Here is a 14997-nt window from a genome sequence, read left to right on the forward strand (position 1 = left end):
CAGTTTGAATGGTTCTCCTGTTCAGCTCAGACACTGGCCCAGGGATGGCACTTTAGACTGGGAATATACACAGACTGGAAATATATCCTAACACTGGGAACAGGCAACTTCCATGTGCTGGAAACAAAGGACGGTCTTTTTCAGGAATATGTAAGTCATTCTTTGTCACAGTATTCTGTTATAATAAAAATGTATGTTAAGTTGGTGTGTTGGGCTAAGGCTGTAAAAAAAAGGGTGACAGATCAGAGTATGTAGTGTTTCTATACTGTTCAGATGATTTAAATCTGAATCTGAAGTCTGAATTGATTATAACATGCTTTAACTGTTTAAATTACTTTTCTTGGAGTTAGGGTTAGGGTTTCAGTTTCAAATTATATTGAAAAAGAGTAAAAATGCACCCAGTATCACAGTTAAATTATGAAGTGTAGCCAATAAAAAGTAACATGTAAAAAAGGACTCACAGGTTTAGAAAAAGTGCCAGTTCCTAAAGCAAAAGTAACCAAATCTACAGCAGAATAATATTATAATATGCATTTTATTGTAATTTAATATATCTTCTTCTCTTTTTTTGCTATACTGCAGGCACTTATAGCCCCTTACAACTGACTTAAAAATGCCAGCTTCAAAAAACCGGCTGGTGTTTGCAGCACTTTTTGTCATCTTTGGATTGACCCACAGTCAAAAGTTACCAAGTAAGTTTGTGGTATTCTTGATATTCTGGACAGTTTTATTCATAATAATGAAGGCTGCCATTATATCACTGTATTATTTGTTATCTTTGTATAAAATCTTTAGGAGCTGGTCTCATTCTCTCTGTTGAGCTGGCTCTGTTTAGTCTGTTTAATGTTGCAGTAACTGAGCTCTACCAGCAGATGCCAGTGTTTGTCACAGAAGGCAGATTATTTTCTCTCACAGCAGCACATCTATTAAAGCTTCCTGTTGAATCTCCAGTGAACTGCCAGAGTTCACGAGGTCATGTGAGGTTAAGCTTATACCACGACCCTGTGTTATTACACACTAACCACTTTACATGTTTGTTTGTAAAACCATCAGGGACTCCTTTAGACAATCCCTGTGTGTCAGCGCCTAATGATAACAATAAACAATGAATAAATCACAGATATAATTGGGTTACTTTGCAGGCTGCTTTTATGCTGTTCAAGCATAATATAAAGCTGCATCTACTCATTTAACTGTCAGAAGGGTTTATAATTTATCTCCCAATGGGAGGAACAGTTGATGAAAACCTGTTGTGTAAAAATATTTTTTTTTTTGCACTAATTCATGGATAAACCTTCCTATATGTTTTATTTTGGGTTTTGTAAGTAGTGGAATTATGTTGTGCATAATGTATATACAAGTATAAACAAGGTAAAGACACGCTTAGTGGAGTTGGCTGAGTGCCTGAAGAATGTTCTATCGTTTAAAATGAGTTTAATTAAATTACATCTCACCACAAGTTCAAGCCCATTGATTAAACAGAGTGAACCATTGTGCAAATACATATAAAATATAGATAGATGGCACCTGACTTTGCCACTGACCTTGTTACTCTGAGGTTTTGACTTGCTGGAGGAGTTCCGTGTATCTGAGTCCAGAGGAGTGAAGAGAGTGGACGGGTCCAAACCAGAGGCAGTGGCCTACCGCATCAACCCCTCCATCCACCTGCAAAAAACCACAAGGTAAACTTTGGCTCCACCAGCTTCCACATGCTCCCTCCAGCTATGTCGCAAATTCTGCTTATGTGGTGAAATATTTTGGGGGAAGAATCACTTCTGGATTGTTTTATATTTGACCATAAAGCATGCAATCTGGAGCCACAGACACCCACAAAGAAATGTATTACTGATGTTGCTTTAGTATAAACAGATCGGCATTCATCTTTTTGCTTACTCCTCATACGGCCTGTCACAATAACCAGTTTGTTTTAAAGTGCAATATATTGCTACAGAAAATATAACGATAATCAATAATACAGAAACCTTAAAACCTAATAATCACATTACCTTTTGTCATGAAAAACACAGGCTGAATAGATCAATGAAATACTTAAAGGTGCACTATGTAACTTTTCTTGTTGAGCGCCCGCCAATTGTTTGTCTCCAGAAATGTTGTTGGTTTGGGTAGAATGTTCCACAGTATTGAACTTATCTGTCTTTATGGAGACAGCAGGTGACGCCACTTGTCCAAGGTACAAATCAGATCTGTGGACCACAGATCCTGTTCAAAATGAGAATGCCTGTTTTTCAGTGTATTTTTGAGCAAACAAAACACTTCTAATTGAATAAATACACAAAGATAAATTTAGTGCCATACTGTGGAACATTCCAGGCAAATAAACAAAGGCAGAATGGCAACCCTCCACCCCGAAAAGCTACACCTTTAACAATTGTTTGACACATTTCTCTATTCAAATTTTTTAGCTTTCCTTAACAAAAGTTTAGATCAACAAAATGTAGTTTTAAATTCAAAACTGATGAGCTGTCTTCCAAAACCAAGCTTTACCATCTGAACTCTCAGACTTTGGTGTTTCCTGTTCTTCTTCATTCATTTGACAAAAGACTTAGTGCTGCTCTTAGAGACCACAGAGATCACTGGTTTAGTGCACTCTGCCACTGGGGCTGGAAGATCATTTTTGTGTGTCTAAAACAGTCAGTATTTTTACATTTCTAAAATAATTGAATTATTATGAATTATTATGAATAACTGAAAACAAAATGTACTCATTACCAACTGCAGAGTAGATTTTGCAGTATGTAATCAACAAAAGAAAATTGAAAGAATAGCAAATACATCAAAACTACTTTTGCAATGCATGTTTTCTTTACATTTATATCTTACTGGACATACACTGTTTGTAGGATGGCTCTATATAGGCCTATTCATACAGTCTGTACTCTCTCAGGCTGAGAGCCTTTTCCCTGTTTGAATAATGTGTGAAATCCATTGTTGTTACATTTTAGGAGCTCACAAATTGTTTTTTGACGTTATGTTGGAATTTCCATATTGAAAGTGACAGTTTGGGCCTTTACCACATGATAATAGGCCTGTAGTATTGAGAAAATAAGATGAATTCAATGATCATGTATCTTTCTGAATGAGAGCTGTTTCTAATGTTCTGAGAAACTGTGTGAAATGATTTGACTTTTGCCCTGTTCAGATACATGTTTGAGCCAAGTTTAAAAAAAAAAGTGCTAAAATGACCTCCACAGGTTCAATGTTTAGAAAACTACAAAAAATTAAGTGTCACATATTTGGAGATGACTCCAAAATTTGGTTCCAGCTTTCATTTATTAAACTATAAGCTGATAATTGTGATAGTCCAATTCCTCACAGTCCTCACATCATCTGATGTTACTCCTTGCTTACACAGTGAGATATATCCTGATGGGCTGCCTGTGGACTACTCAGTCATCACCACATTTAAAGTCCCCAAAGACACGGCCAAAAAGTCGTGGAATCTGTGGCAGGTGAGCGACTCCAAAGGCAAAGACCAGGTGGGGCTTCGCTTCCACCCCGGGACACGCTCGCTGGACTTCTTCTACACCAGCCCTCATGGAAGCCAGATGCTGCGCACGTTCTCTGAGGTGGAGAGGCTATTTGACGGAGCGTGGCACAAACTGGCTCTGAGTGTGAAGGGAGGTCAGGCCAAACTGCTCATAGATTGTGAAGAGGTCAGCGTGCAGTCCATAGACCAGGAGAGGCCTGTGATGCGCAGGGGGTACACGTCCATCGCCAAACGGGCTGCTGAAGACCGCTCTGTGTCTGTACGTGAGCTTTAAAATCACTATCTTAAGGAATCTTTCCTACTTGAGTAAAAACAAACAGAACTAAAAATATATATAAACTATAACTACACTACTAACACTACTGCTGCAAAACCCTGCTGGTACTTCTTCTACTGATACAACTTCTGACAACTGCCCTAATATTTACACTAGTGATGCTAATACCAGTGATTTTGTTTTGCTCCGATACAAAGTTATACAATGACATGTACTGCAACATCAACCCCATATCGATACCAATGTGTATTGTACTTCACTTCTCTACTATAAAGAATTGCATAGTATAGAGGTATTATCTTTTGTTTATGTGGAGATTAACCCAAATCTAAACAATGTATTTCAAAAAATGATCATAATGTGATTAAAGATTGATACTTTTTGACACCTCAGTCAGCTTTAAGATATAAATATTTAGTTATCCATCTGCCCATCACTAATTTCCACTGTTCATACTACTGCTATTGTCTGCAGCCATTATTGCCTAAAAGTAATTTAAATGGATCTTATTTTATCAGATGAGCTTTCAATGTGTGATGTGTGTTGCAGGTGGACCTACAACAAATGGAGGTGTCATGTGACCCAGAGAAGGCCTACACAGAGGGCTGCTGTGAGCTTGTGTGTACAGTACAGAACAACATTGTGTTTTATGCATCGCTGCGTTTTGTTATAACAGTTGTTCTGATGTCAGTGTGGAGGTTACGCCGAGATCGGCTTGACAGCTGGAGGAGCATCGTGTAAATGTATGCATGGGCAACCAGGAATCCAGGGGCCTCCGGGGCCAAAGGTGAGTGTATTTTATGCTAAAATATGAATGCATATGCTTGTAGGCAGACGAGTTAGTTAGATTTATGTTTTTATTTTTTTGTACAGGGTCACAGAGGTCTCCCTGGAAAGCCAGGAGACATGGGAAGACAAGGCAACTGGGTAAATAATGAAATCGTGAAAATGTGAAACTTTGCACACACTGATTTCACTTTGCAAATATTGTTAAACTATATTATATCTATGTATAATACGCTATATGTATATTAAACATAGATACATATTACAACTGAATACAAGTGATTTCTAATAATAGAAATAGGTCTAGTGACTTTCTGTTCAAAACTGCAGAACTGATTGGCCCTTTCCAAGTTTTTGTAGTCGCTACATAACATTTTTCTTATTTGTTTTTATTTGTGTATGTATTTATTTATTTTTTTGTTTTCAATCAGCGCACATAAGTATAGTGTGGTGGGCAGAGATAAGGGACAAGTGAAAACTGATATTTTCTAAGCACTCAAGCCTTGAATACAGGACAGACCAGCGTTACTCAAACTTGCGTGGATCAGTTGAAATACAACTCTTAAAAATGCAAATGATGAGGGAAAACAATCACAACATTACTATGAAACAAATAAAAATAGGGTCAAAACAGCACTACAGCTCCATGTTGAGTGGAGCCAGCTCCGGGACGCCTCCCTGGGGAGGTCTTCCGGGCATGTCCCACCGGGAGGAGGCAACAGGGAAGACCCAGGGCATCCTGGAGGGACTATGTCTCTCAGCTGGCCTGGGAATGCCCTGGGGTTCTACCAGAGGAGGGGTAGGAAGTGTCTGGGGTGCGGGAAGTCTGGGAGTCAGTGCTTAAACTGCAGCCCCCATGACCTGGCCCTGGATAAGTGGAAGAAAATGGATGGGTGGACAGTACTACACTAAGAAAAAATGGTGCAAAGTCTAAAGGACTACATCAAGTCAAAAGCATTAGCTACACAAGCAGACTTCTGTTAGAGCTGTACCACAGGTTGAGAAGCCCTGCTGTGAAGTATTGTGTGTTGCAGAATAAAAAGTAACCCCTCATCTGTGGTGGATTACATTGTAAAACTGCAGTGAGCTGTGGAAAATGGCTCGTACAACACAGAGGACAGGATGGAAACAGACCTGGAAACAGCAGCACTTAGCGATAGTAAACACTGGGGCTCTTTTTTATAGTTTCACATCTCATGTCGGCACTGCACTGCAAGATTTATACTACAAATCTGTAAGAAACATAAACCAATTGCGGAGGTAACTATAAATATGTTTGCAAAGTTCAGAACTCCTCATTTGCATTTGAAAACATGGGGGAGAATATAAGGCCTAATTCAAACGCTGGCACGCGATCATAGCATTTGTAATGGTTTTGCTTTTCCATTTGGAAGAAACTGAGCCAAATGTAATGAATCCCACATACACAGGAAAACCATGCGGGCTGACGGTGCCCAAAAATCCAAGAGTCTGCTAATGAAAGGCACCAGTCCGCATAACTTAAGTGTGAAATTAGCTGAATGTTTTGATTCATAAATGTTGATGTATAGGGCAATTTAATGTTCCAAAAAGTGGAAGTAGAGCAGTTCAAGAAATGAAGAAAAACACTTTTCCTTCTTTACCCTCCACTGAGCTGCAGATGTGATTATTTGCACTTTGCTTTTTTTTAATATTGTGTTAATATTAAAATATACAAGTTGAACAAGTTATGTGCTGCAGCAGTCATGTATGCACAGCAAAATGTCTAGCATTAGTTAAATTGATAAAATTGATCTAGAGTAAATTGCTAAAATTAACATGAAATAAGACAATAAATGTACCAGTAGTGTCAATTTCTTACCTTATTCACCTTATTCTGAAAGTTGCCGTGGGCGCCGCCATCATAATTCAGGTTGTCTTATTTTGTATGGGGCTGCCAATCTTCACAGAAAATAAGGGACTACAGAGCTGTTTTAAAGCCAGAGTTTTAAAGCCTCCTAGAATCAGTATAGTAGTGACTTGTTGGTCACATGACCATCGAACGTTTGACACAAATTAACCTACTTTATATCATATTTTAAAACTTTTCCCAAATTCTCCAATGAAATGAATGGGATTCCCACTTAACCGGAAGTGCCACCACAAAGAAAGCATGGTTTAGTGCCAAAACGGAATAAGGTCAATAGTCTAATACGTTGGATTTAAAAAAAAAAGCAACAATAATTAAACTATTTAGAAACATCTTACAAGGAAAATAATCTCGGCCCATCAAGTAAACAAATCTGAACTAGTCAAAACAAGTCCAACTGGTTAATATTGTGAATTCAAATCCTCTTCTGCAGTTTTCCTGGTTGTACACTTCACATTAGGCCCCCGCATCTCTGCCCTGTAGTCAAAGCACATGTCTGCGGTACATGCTACATATTCATGGGTTGGGAGCAGCTGTAGCTCATCTGGCACTACACATCTGTCTTGTATAAGGCCTTGAGTTTTGACCTCCTGCCAGCTTGTGAATCACGGAACCCCAATATGTTTATCTCCTCCCCTGCTGGCATCTGAGGCGGGCATTTCCTGGCACCAAGAGTTGAAGTGTCCGCTTGCCTTGTGTTGTGGGTGGTCCTAGACGCATCAGAACTGTAGAAATGTTGTAAAATTCACGGTCAGGGCCTTTACCAAACTGGCAACCATATTAATGTTGAGCTTCTGGCCAGCCAACTTTAGGTGGGCAAATAAACAGACAGCGCAGAAGCACTTGTTAACATAATCTGTTTACACAAAGAAACAAAGCAATTAAAAAAAAAAAAAAAAACACTTGCCTCTCCTCCTGTATTTATACAAACAACAGTGTATTGTGAGATTTAACAAGCGTTACATTCTGCTATTAGCCTTTATACTTGCGTGTAGCTAAAATGGGTTTCAAGTAGGGGTGGGCAATATCACAATTTTCTTACAGCCAGACCACATTTTCAATTGAATCATCATTCATGTAGACTTAGTGCGCTAGTATTGCCTGTAAGAGCTAACTCAAGTCATCGCCCGCTCTAGAGAAAACGCTCTTCACTGTGATTGGATAAATCTACCTGTCACTCACTCAGACATGACGAAGGCTGACCAATAGGAGAAGTGGGTGGGAAGAAGTAACCATTGCTGAACCTAGAGATGCATTAAGTAGAAAATATGAACCAAAATAGCATGTGGTCAAAAAGATTAGATCACAATTTGATTTTGAACTCCATACCGCCCAGCCCGAATAAGTAAAATTACACAAATTATGGCGTACATATTAGATATTATTGTTATAATGATCTGAATAATAATGAAGTTAAAATAAAACAGTTAGTTTATTTATTCTGCAGGGCATACGAGGAGCCACAGGTGATTATGGAAATACTGGTGAACCTGGTCAAAAGGTAAGATTCTAATAATTCTATCAACTGAAATACTTATATACTTAATACATTTTAAATATATTTGTCCTCAGGGTGAACAAGGAATCAAAGGCGAGAAAGGAATGAGAGGGCTATGGGGCCAAGTGGTATCTATCAACTTCACATCCGCATTGTCTTTGAAACATCTTCAGTTTAATAAGGCATTGTGTTTTACAGGGAGACCGAGGTCCTAAGGGTTTGAAGGGATTGAAAGGCGCAGCTGGCTTTAAGGTAGGTCCCCGCTTTTAGGCTCAGTTTAATTAGACAATTATCCAAAGTTATGGGGTTTCATTGGATTTCTGCACAGCCTGTTGTGTAACTTTATAGACAACTTACAGATCGTAATGTCCGCATTGTGACGCTAATTGCAGGGGGTTCGTGGACCACCTGGAGTCATTGGAGAGACTGGAAAACAAGGAGAAGTGGTGGGTTAATTTTTAGCACAATGGCAAATATACTGTATCTCTAAATGTTAAACCACATGAATTTTGCCATTATGTTTGCCATTTTGTGGACTTTTGACCATTCATGAACTGAATATATTGTTTTGAATTGTTAATTGCTATGGCAACTTCATTTGAAACCCATGGAGAGTAATGTTATTTGTTTACGTAGGGCGCTAAAGGAGAAAAAGGATTTGAGGGTATTCCTGGCTATCAGGGAGTCAAGGTATCTGCCATTATTCCCACATATGTTATTATTATCAGAAAGCAGTGACTAATTTGTACCTTTCCGATTTGCACAGGGAGAGAAAGGGACGATGGGTGTAGTCGGGCAGCCTGGACCGCGAGGAAAGCAGGTGGGGATTCCCTATGAGAAGTTGCAACCATCCATCTTCAATCTCCATCTCTTTTCCGTTAGAGTCCCCTTCATGTGGCGACAAGTAGAGCCTGTAAATCATTGTAATGTGGTAAAACGCTAAAACACAGCAATGTTTCTGGCATATGGGCCTTCTCCATAAACAACATTAATTCAAGTGGCGGGAGCTTGGCCCTGGTCTAAGTGAACCTGGATTGGAGGAACGGGCTTCTGATGAGTCAGTGAAAACAGAGCCATGACCACAATGATAACCTAGCAGTGGACTGTGTATATAGGAAAGTCCATGGCCGATTGCATTTCACATTGATTGGACTTAAGTGCAAAGGACTTTAAATTGTACTACTAATGCTGATTTATTGTGATTTGGCAGGGGATTGTGGGAGATCCTGGTGAAAGAGGGGTTTCCGGACAAAAGGGCAAGCCTGTATGTTTTCAATACATTTACATCTACAGTGAGTTGATCTCAATTTAAAGGTACTAATATGGTATGCTGTCTCAACTTATATAAAACTAGGGAATCCAAGGGCCACTTGGCAGACGTGGAGGTGTGGGACAGAAGGTGCGTTTCCTGTACACACCCACACAAATATGCTTGAATACAGTATAATAATTGTAATGCAATGACGGCATTTTCCTACAGGGCATTATTGGAGATCCAGGATTACCAGGAAGAGACGGTGACCCGGGTATAGAGGTAATATATAATTGAAGTCATCAGCGTTTGCTTTGAGTTTGACATCAACAAATTCACTGTACATATCTAACAGGCTTACCAAGGTCCACAAGGCAGCATCGGGAAATTGGGAAAAGTTGGATCCAAGGTATGACTTTGATGGTATAAAAAGTAACAGGTGCAATAAAATTGGTGGTAATATTTAGTATGTGTGAATTCCAGGGTGAAAAAGGTGTCCTGGGCCCACGAGGAGAAATGGGTCCCCAAGGCCAGACTGTAAGACAAATATTAATTCTGCAGTGAAACACAATAATGTGAAATGTCAAAAATAAGGAAATACCTTTCAGGAGGTTTTATAAATGTTTTTCTATTGAGGGTCCAAGAGGTTACAAAGGCTCTGCGGGGAAGCCAGGGCGACCCGGATTTATCGGCCCACCAGGACCTGTTGTAAGTGTTCAAAGAGTCCGGAAGAACATAAAAAAACTTACCAAACAAATTAATTTTCCTGCAGTTTCACAGACCATGTTTTTGTTACAGGGACATGTGGGTGTGCCGGGAAAACCAGGTGCCAAGGTAAAGTTTCTGTTTCTTTTGCTGATGATGGCGCTAGATGTGTATTTAATTATTTAATAAATTCAAAGTATTAAAAATAATTAAAATCCCCTTAGAGCAGAATTTCACAGGCATGTGTTGGTTTAGAGTAAATCATTTGGGCTCAGATCTCTCATTTGTTGACAGACGAGTTGTAAACCACCAGGAGCCTTCACAACACACAATCATCTTTGTTTATTTCCCGTTGGCCGGGACAGTGAGGCCAAGAGTTGAGTCCAGGTTTAAGCTCCCCTTGAAGGGATTTCTGCATGTTGATTACTCAGGCAGATATTCTTCCACAGCTATTTATGTTTTTGTGGTGTGTAGTAGCACAAACAAATCAAAGCAAATGAGTCCACATTTATAGAACACAATCTGAGTAAAAAGTGAAATTGATTATGAGTAAACTGTTACACGGCCTAACTGTACTTTCAAAATACACATATTGAAATACATATTTTTCCTTTAATCATTTATCGTTTGAAAACACTTGTTGGGGTGACAGTGGTGGTTAGAGCGCTCACAAACCCAAAGGTCAGCATTTCAGAAACAGTGCATACTGTTGTGGTATCCGTAGGAGTGAAAGTGAGTAAGGGGAATAATTAGGAGTGAATGAATAATGCATTGTAAAGCACTTCAAGTACCTTGACAGGGGACATATAAATTCAAGACCATATTATTATTATTATTATGACTTCTGCCTCTGCTCAGTACGAGGCTGCCTATAAATCCTACTGTGTGAGTGGCTTCATAATTAACATACACAATTAATAGCATTAGCACAACGTGTAATATGATGTTAGGAAAAAAATAAATGGAAAATTAAAATGGTTGTATAGTAATAGTCAAGTCGTGTTTGTCTCTAAAATGCATAAATTGTTTATTTGCACAGGGGGACACAGGAATCCAGGGAATTGGAGGAGTTAAAGGAGGACAGGTACTGATTAAATATGAACATCTCACCATGAGGTGCATTTGTACATTTTCTAAATCTAAATGCATAATTTACAGGGCACAAAAGGAGTAAAAGGGCCCAAAGGAAAGGTGAGTATTTTTAAGGTGTAAAAGGATACTGGCGTATAAATTTGTTTAGATGCTTATTGCAGGAAAACTATATTTCCACCTGTGGGGTTAGACATATTGTGGGTGTGTTGACCTTGGAGCACTGTGTATCTGTCCCAGGTGGGAGATGGTGGGAAGGTGGGGCCTCAGGGAGCCCAGGGGAAGCGCGGTCCAGCGGGCCCACCTGGACAGAGTGGTCCCACAGGAGTGAAGGGCGTCCGAGGGGAGAGTGGACCAGATGGATTTCGTGGGCCTCCAGGTCCTCCTGTAAGACAAATACAAGGCCTTAAACACTACACTCTCAAACTTTACTTGACTTCAGAGTAATATTATAGTATTAACAATGCAATTAAGATAAAAACCACTACTGTTTAGTCTTTACCACAGCTGGCTTGTACTAGGACTGTGGCGCCTACCACCAGAAATGATTTGCACAGGTAGAATAAATAAGAGGCTCATATGCAGAGCCTGCCAACAACTCTGGTGTGAAGAACATGCTTAAATAGTTTTCATTAGTCCAAAGTTTGTAGTGAGGCACAGCAAGAGTTTCATTTAGTGCACTCATAAATTCATAATGAGCCTGAGGATAGATTTTGGCTGGGTTAGACCGATGCATTTCCTGTCACAGGCTGCCTTCTTCAGCATCATGTTGTGTAACATTCATGTTCCAGAGTCTGGGGCTTGTCCAGTGAAGATTGTGCTGTGATTTGTTACCAGGGCCCGACGCTGCCAGCCCAGCATGTTATCGAGGTCTGTAAGAAAGTGGTCCTAGAGCAGATGTCCACCTTCGCCAACTCTGTCAAGAGGACCTGTGCTGCAGTCTGTCCACTCTATGGAGACGTGCCCATGGGTAAACCTGGGCCTCCCGGTCCCAAAGGGCCTCCTGGACCTCCAGTGAGTCTGACATTATTCTGTAGAGTTTACACAACATTTAAGGCCAGACTGTATGTCTCATGGTGCATGCTTTAGGTTTCATCTCACCTCCAGTAGACCTGCACTGGAGACATATTACTGGAGAGTTACTCTGTATATTCTCCATACATCCACACATACATTTATCTGGCTGGCTGCATTAAACACAAACATATTGTAAGGGTCTGGACAAGACTATGAGAGCTCAAGTATTTGGCAGAACAGCTTGGAATGAAAACATGACAATTTTCCACGTCTCCAAGAGGACAAATATACAGAGTCACACACCAGACTCGTCTGTGTTCAATGATTTTTGGAGAGTATCAAGGCTGTTTTCAGATTGGAATGGCTTTTCCACATTATTATACAGTGAACAACCGATTCATGTTCCCTACCCTCTCTAATCATAATGACTCGTGGCCTGATATATGCTCCTAAATCCCTGAATATTTAAAAAATATTCCATTATATTTCCATTATATTGGGATATGGTACACGATGCCAAACCATGAATAACCTTGACTTCAAGCTCTGCAATGTTTTCCCATTACAAGATGGATGGTGAAGCAAATCAGTCTCAGACACTCAGTATTGAGCTGTTAGAGGTGACTGTAAAGTTCATTCTTAAGCAGAAGATATTTCCCTACATGAATGCTTTAAGTTCACACATGTCATGAACAAAAACATTTGTTCATATATTTGTCATCAGGGTGACCCTGGTCTCGATGGAGCAGAGGGTGAAGTGGGACTCCCAGGATTTTATGGAGAAGCTGGGGATCTAGGTCGCAAAGGGGAAAAAGGTGTGTATGGTATTGTATGCCTTTATCTGGACAGGGACAGTGCACAACAATACATTGACCTTAAAACAGGAAAGATGTATGGTGCCAGGCTATAGCAAAAACACTCATTTCCACCTGTAGTCCCTGGACAGGCTGATGTTAAGTAAGTAAAAGCATCAAAGAAGTTTATGGTTTTGGTCATGAGAAGATATGAAAAAAAATTATACAAAATATGCCAGTGTGTGAAGCACTATGCAGAACTGTAAAACTCACAACTAAAATGCATGCCCTCTGCTTTAGTACAAATGTAAATTTAAATGTAAAATCCCAACAAAGTGTAGTTTAAGTATGGATCAATGGACAAAGACAAAGTACTAGTAAGTAAAGGGGTCATTGTGAATGTGTTAAGGTGGAAGAGGTGAGGCCGGAGATAAAGGCCCTAAAGGGTACGGACCACCAGGACACCCAGGAGACCAGGGACCCAAAGGTATCACCTTTTCTTTCTTTTCTTAACTGTGATTCAAGCTTCTACACACCTTTCAGTTTGAAGCTCTGTTGGTTTGACTGTTCTCAGGTCAGCGCGGGCGTCCGGGAAGAGCCTTCAACGGTCAGCCCGGGAAGCCCGGTGAGAGAGGTCATGTCGGCCGACCGGGGCTCAGGGGTCATGCTGGTCTTCGCGGGCCCCCAGGGGTCTGTGTTACCTCTGGGTGCGCCCCTCTGAATGCCACCCTTGGGACACCCGCCTCCAGCCCAGCAACAAGAGCAGGGGGCCGTTCAGGAGCACGGCCAGGCCCTCGGAGGAGGACTCGACCCTAAAGAGACAGAACCAATATCAGACTACTGTTAATATGTGTTTACTTCTATACATTTAAACTGTAAATAGGCATACACGGTGAAACATGAGAACAAGTGACTTAAAATAACCAACAAACCACAAAGCGGTAAAGAAGCTTGGTAAAAATACAGTATATTTGTACAAAACAGTGATTTTATTTAAAATGGTGAAAATAAGCTGTCTGTTCTTTCTAATAAAAACTGAAAATAATGTATGTGACACATAATGTGTGGCATTATGGACCAGGCTGAGCATGTGGAGACCTCTTTGTATACATCACAGTGGGCATTCAGGAGAGTATAAAGGTTTCACTGTATACATTGCAGCCTAATTTAGTGTTTTCCACTCGGTGGCTCACTTGATACTGCTCTATTAAATTGGATTTGTCTCTAGATTTTCTGCGTGGACTTTCCAGCCTTTAACCCTGTCTTCTCAGTGTAATGGAGACATTACATAATGGGATGAGGTGTTGGTCTGTCGATCTGTATTATCTTTTATGGACTAGCGCCTTTTCAAAATAGAAATGCATTGACTCCAAAAGGTCTTAAAATGGAGAGGAGATGATTCAGGGATTCCCACATGTAGTTGAATAATGAGCTGAATAAGGAAACACTGGAGGGTGGCTCTTTCCTGGCTTATGTCTTAATATTGTATATTACCAAGCCCCGCCTATTTCTGACCGCTGCATCTTGTGCGCCATGCTGCTCTAGTTTGTTCCATCAAAGGATGTGGAGGCCAGTTCAGTCATGGAAACTATAACAAAGGACAATTTGGTGCTTTTACAACTTCCCTGTATTTGATATTTATCTATGTGGCTAGCAATACTATAATACAATAATAGAATTGGTGCATGTGACTTGGTTAAATCCTTGCAGTAATGGTTGGACTTAAAAGTGATGTCACAAAATGAGGGGTTTTTAGAAAGAGCCATTACAGTGTCTCTGGGCTGTCTACATACAGAACATGTATAGTATAGCATGTATAGTATGTCATAATCTAAATGTGCTATGTTGAAGCAGGCAGAGCACAGTCTGAAGCTTCCATTAAGTATGTATGAGATGAGCACTTTACTCCTTTAATATGTGGACCTTTATCCACTAGTAAAAAAGATGTGTATGCACACTATTTTCACATACCAACTCAAAACCAACTCTTTACAATAGCACTAGAAGAGTAAGATCATAACAAACTATGCTTTTGGGTTTGTGCAGGGGAGGTGGCAATGGGGCTTGAGCCTCTGTCCGTTTGCTCTTTGCCCTTCAATTTTTTTTATTTTTTTTTTACATATATAGGCAAAATTAGTAACTGTCATCCCTGTGTTTTGTTTGTTGAGTGTTATAAAGGCCTA

The 14997-nt window shown here is 40.0% G+C and overlaps 1 protein-coding gene across 1 annotated transcript; it reads left to right on the forward strand.

The window, feature by feature from the left end:
* Window positions 1–613: 613 nt before the first annotated feature.
* On the forward strand, window positions 614–13736 carry zmp:0000000760 (collagen alpha-1(IX) chain). Its single transcript, XM_033979315.2, has 26 exons — window positions 614–692; window positions 1559–1682; window positions 3374–3767; window positions 4335–4412; window positions 4477–4572; window positions 4659–4712; window positions 7907–7960; window positions 8032–8085; window positions 8156–8209; window positions 8350–8403; window positions 8594–8647; window positions 8724–8777; window positions 9168–9221; window positions 9312–9356; window positions 9438–9491; window positions 9565–9618; window positions 9693–9746; window positions 9846–9917; window positions 10008–10043; window positions 10954–10998; window positions 11073–11105; window positions 11244–11390; window positions 11841–12017; window positions 12745–12835; window positions 13224–13301; window positions 13389–13736. The coding sequence occupies exons 1-26, from the start codon at window positions 614–616 to the stop codon at window positions 13628–13630; spliced, it is 2331 nt and encodes a 776-aa protein (XP_033835206.1). The 3' UTR covers window positions 13631–13736.
* The last annotated feature ends 1261 nt before the right edge of the window (window positions 13737–14997 follow it).

The sequence above is a fragment of the Periophthalmus magnuspinnatus genome, chromosome 15 (genome assembly GCF_009829125.3).
Source record: "Periophthalmus magnuspinnatus isolate fPerMag1 chromosome 15, fPerMag1.2.pri, whole genome shotgun sequence".
Taxonomy (NCBI): Eukaryota; Metazoa; Chordata; class Actinopteri; order Gobiiformes; family Gobiidae; genus Periophthalmus; species Periophthalmus magnuspinnatus.

Bases quoted from the DNA above. Each gene is read 5' to 3' on its own strand.
- zmp:0000000760 (XM_033979315.2), top strand. From the start codon at position 614: ATGCCAGCTTCAAAAAACCGGCTGGTGTTTGCAGCACTTTTTGTCATC. The intron at 4,413-4,476 runs GTACAGAACAAC...TTCTGATGTCAG, and splicing joins GCTGTGAGCTTGTGTGTACA to TGTGGAGGTTACGCCGAGAT. The intron at 9,492-9,564 runs GTAATATATAAT...CATATCTAACAG, and splicing joins ACGGTGACCCGGGTATAGAG to GCTTACCAAGGTCCACAAGG.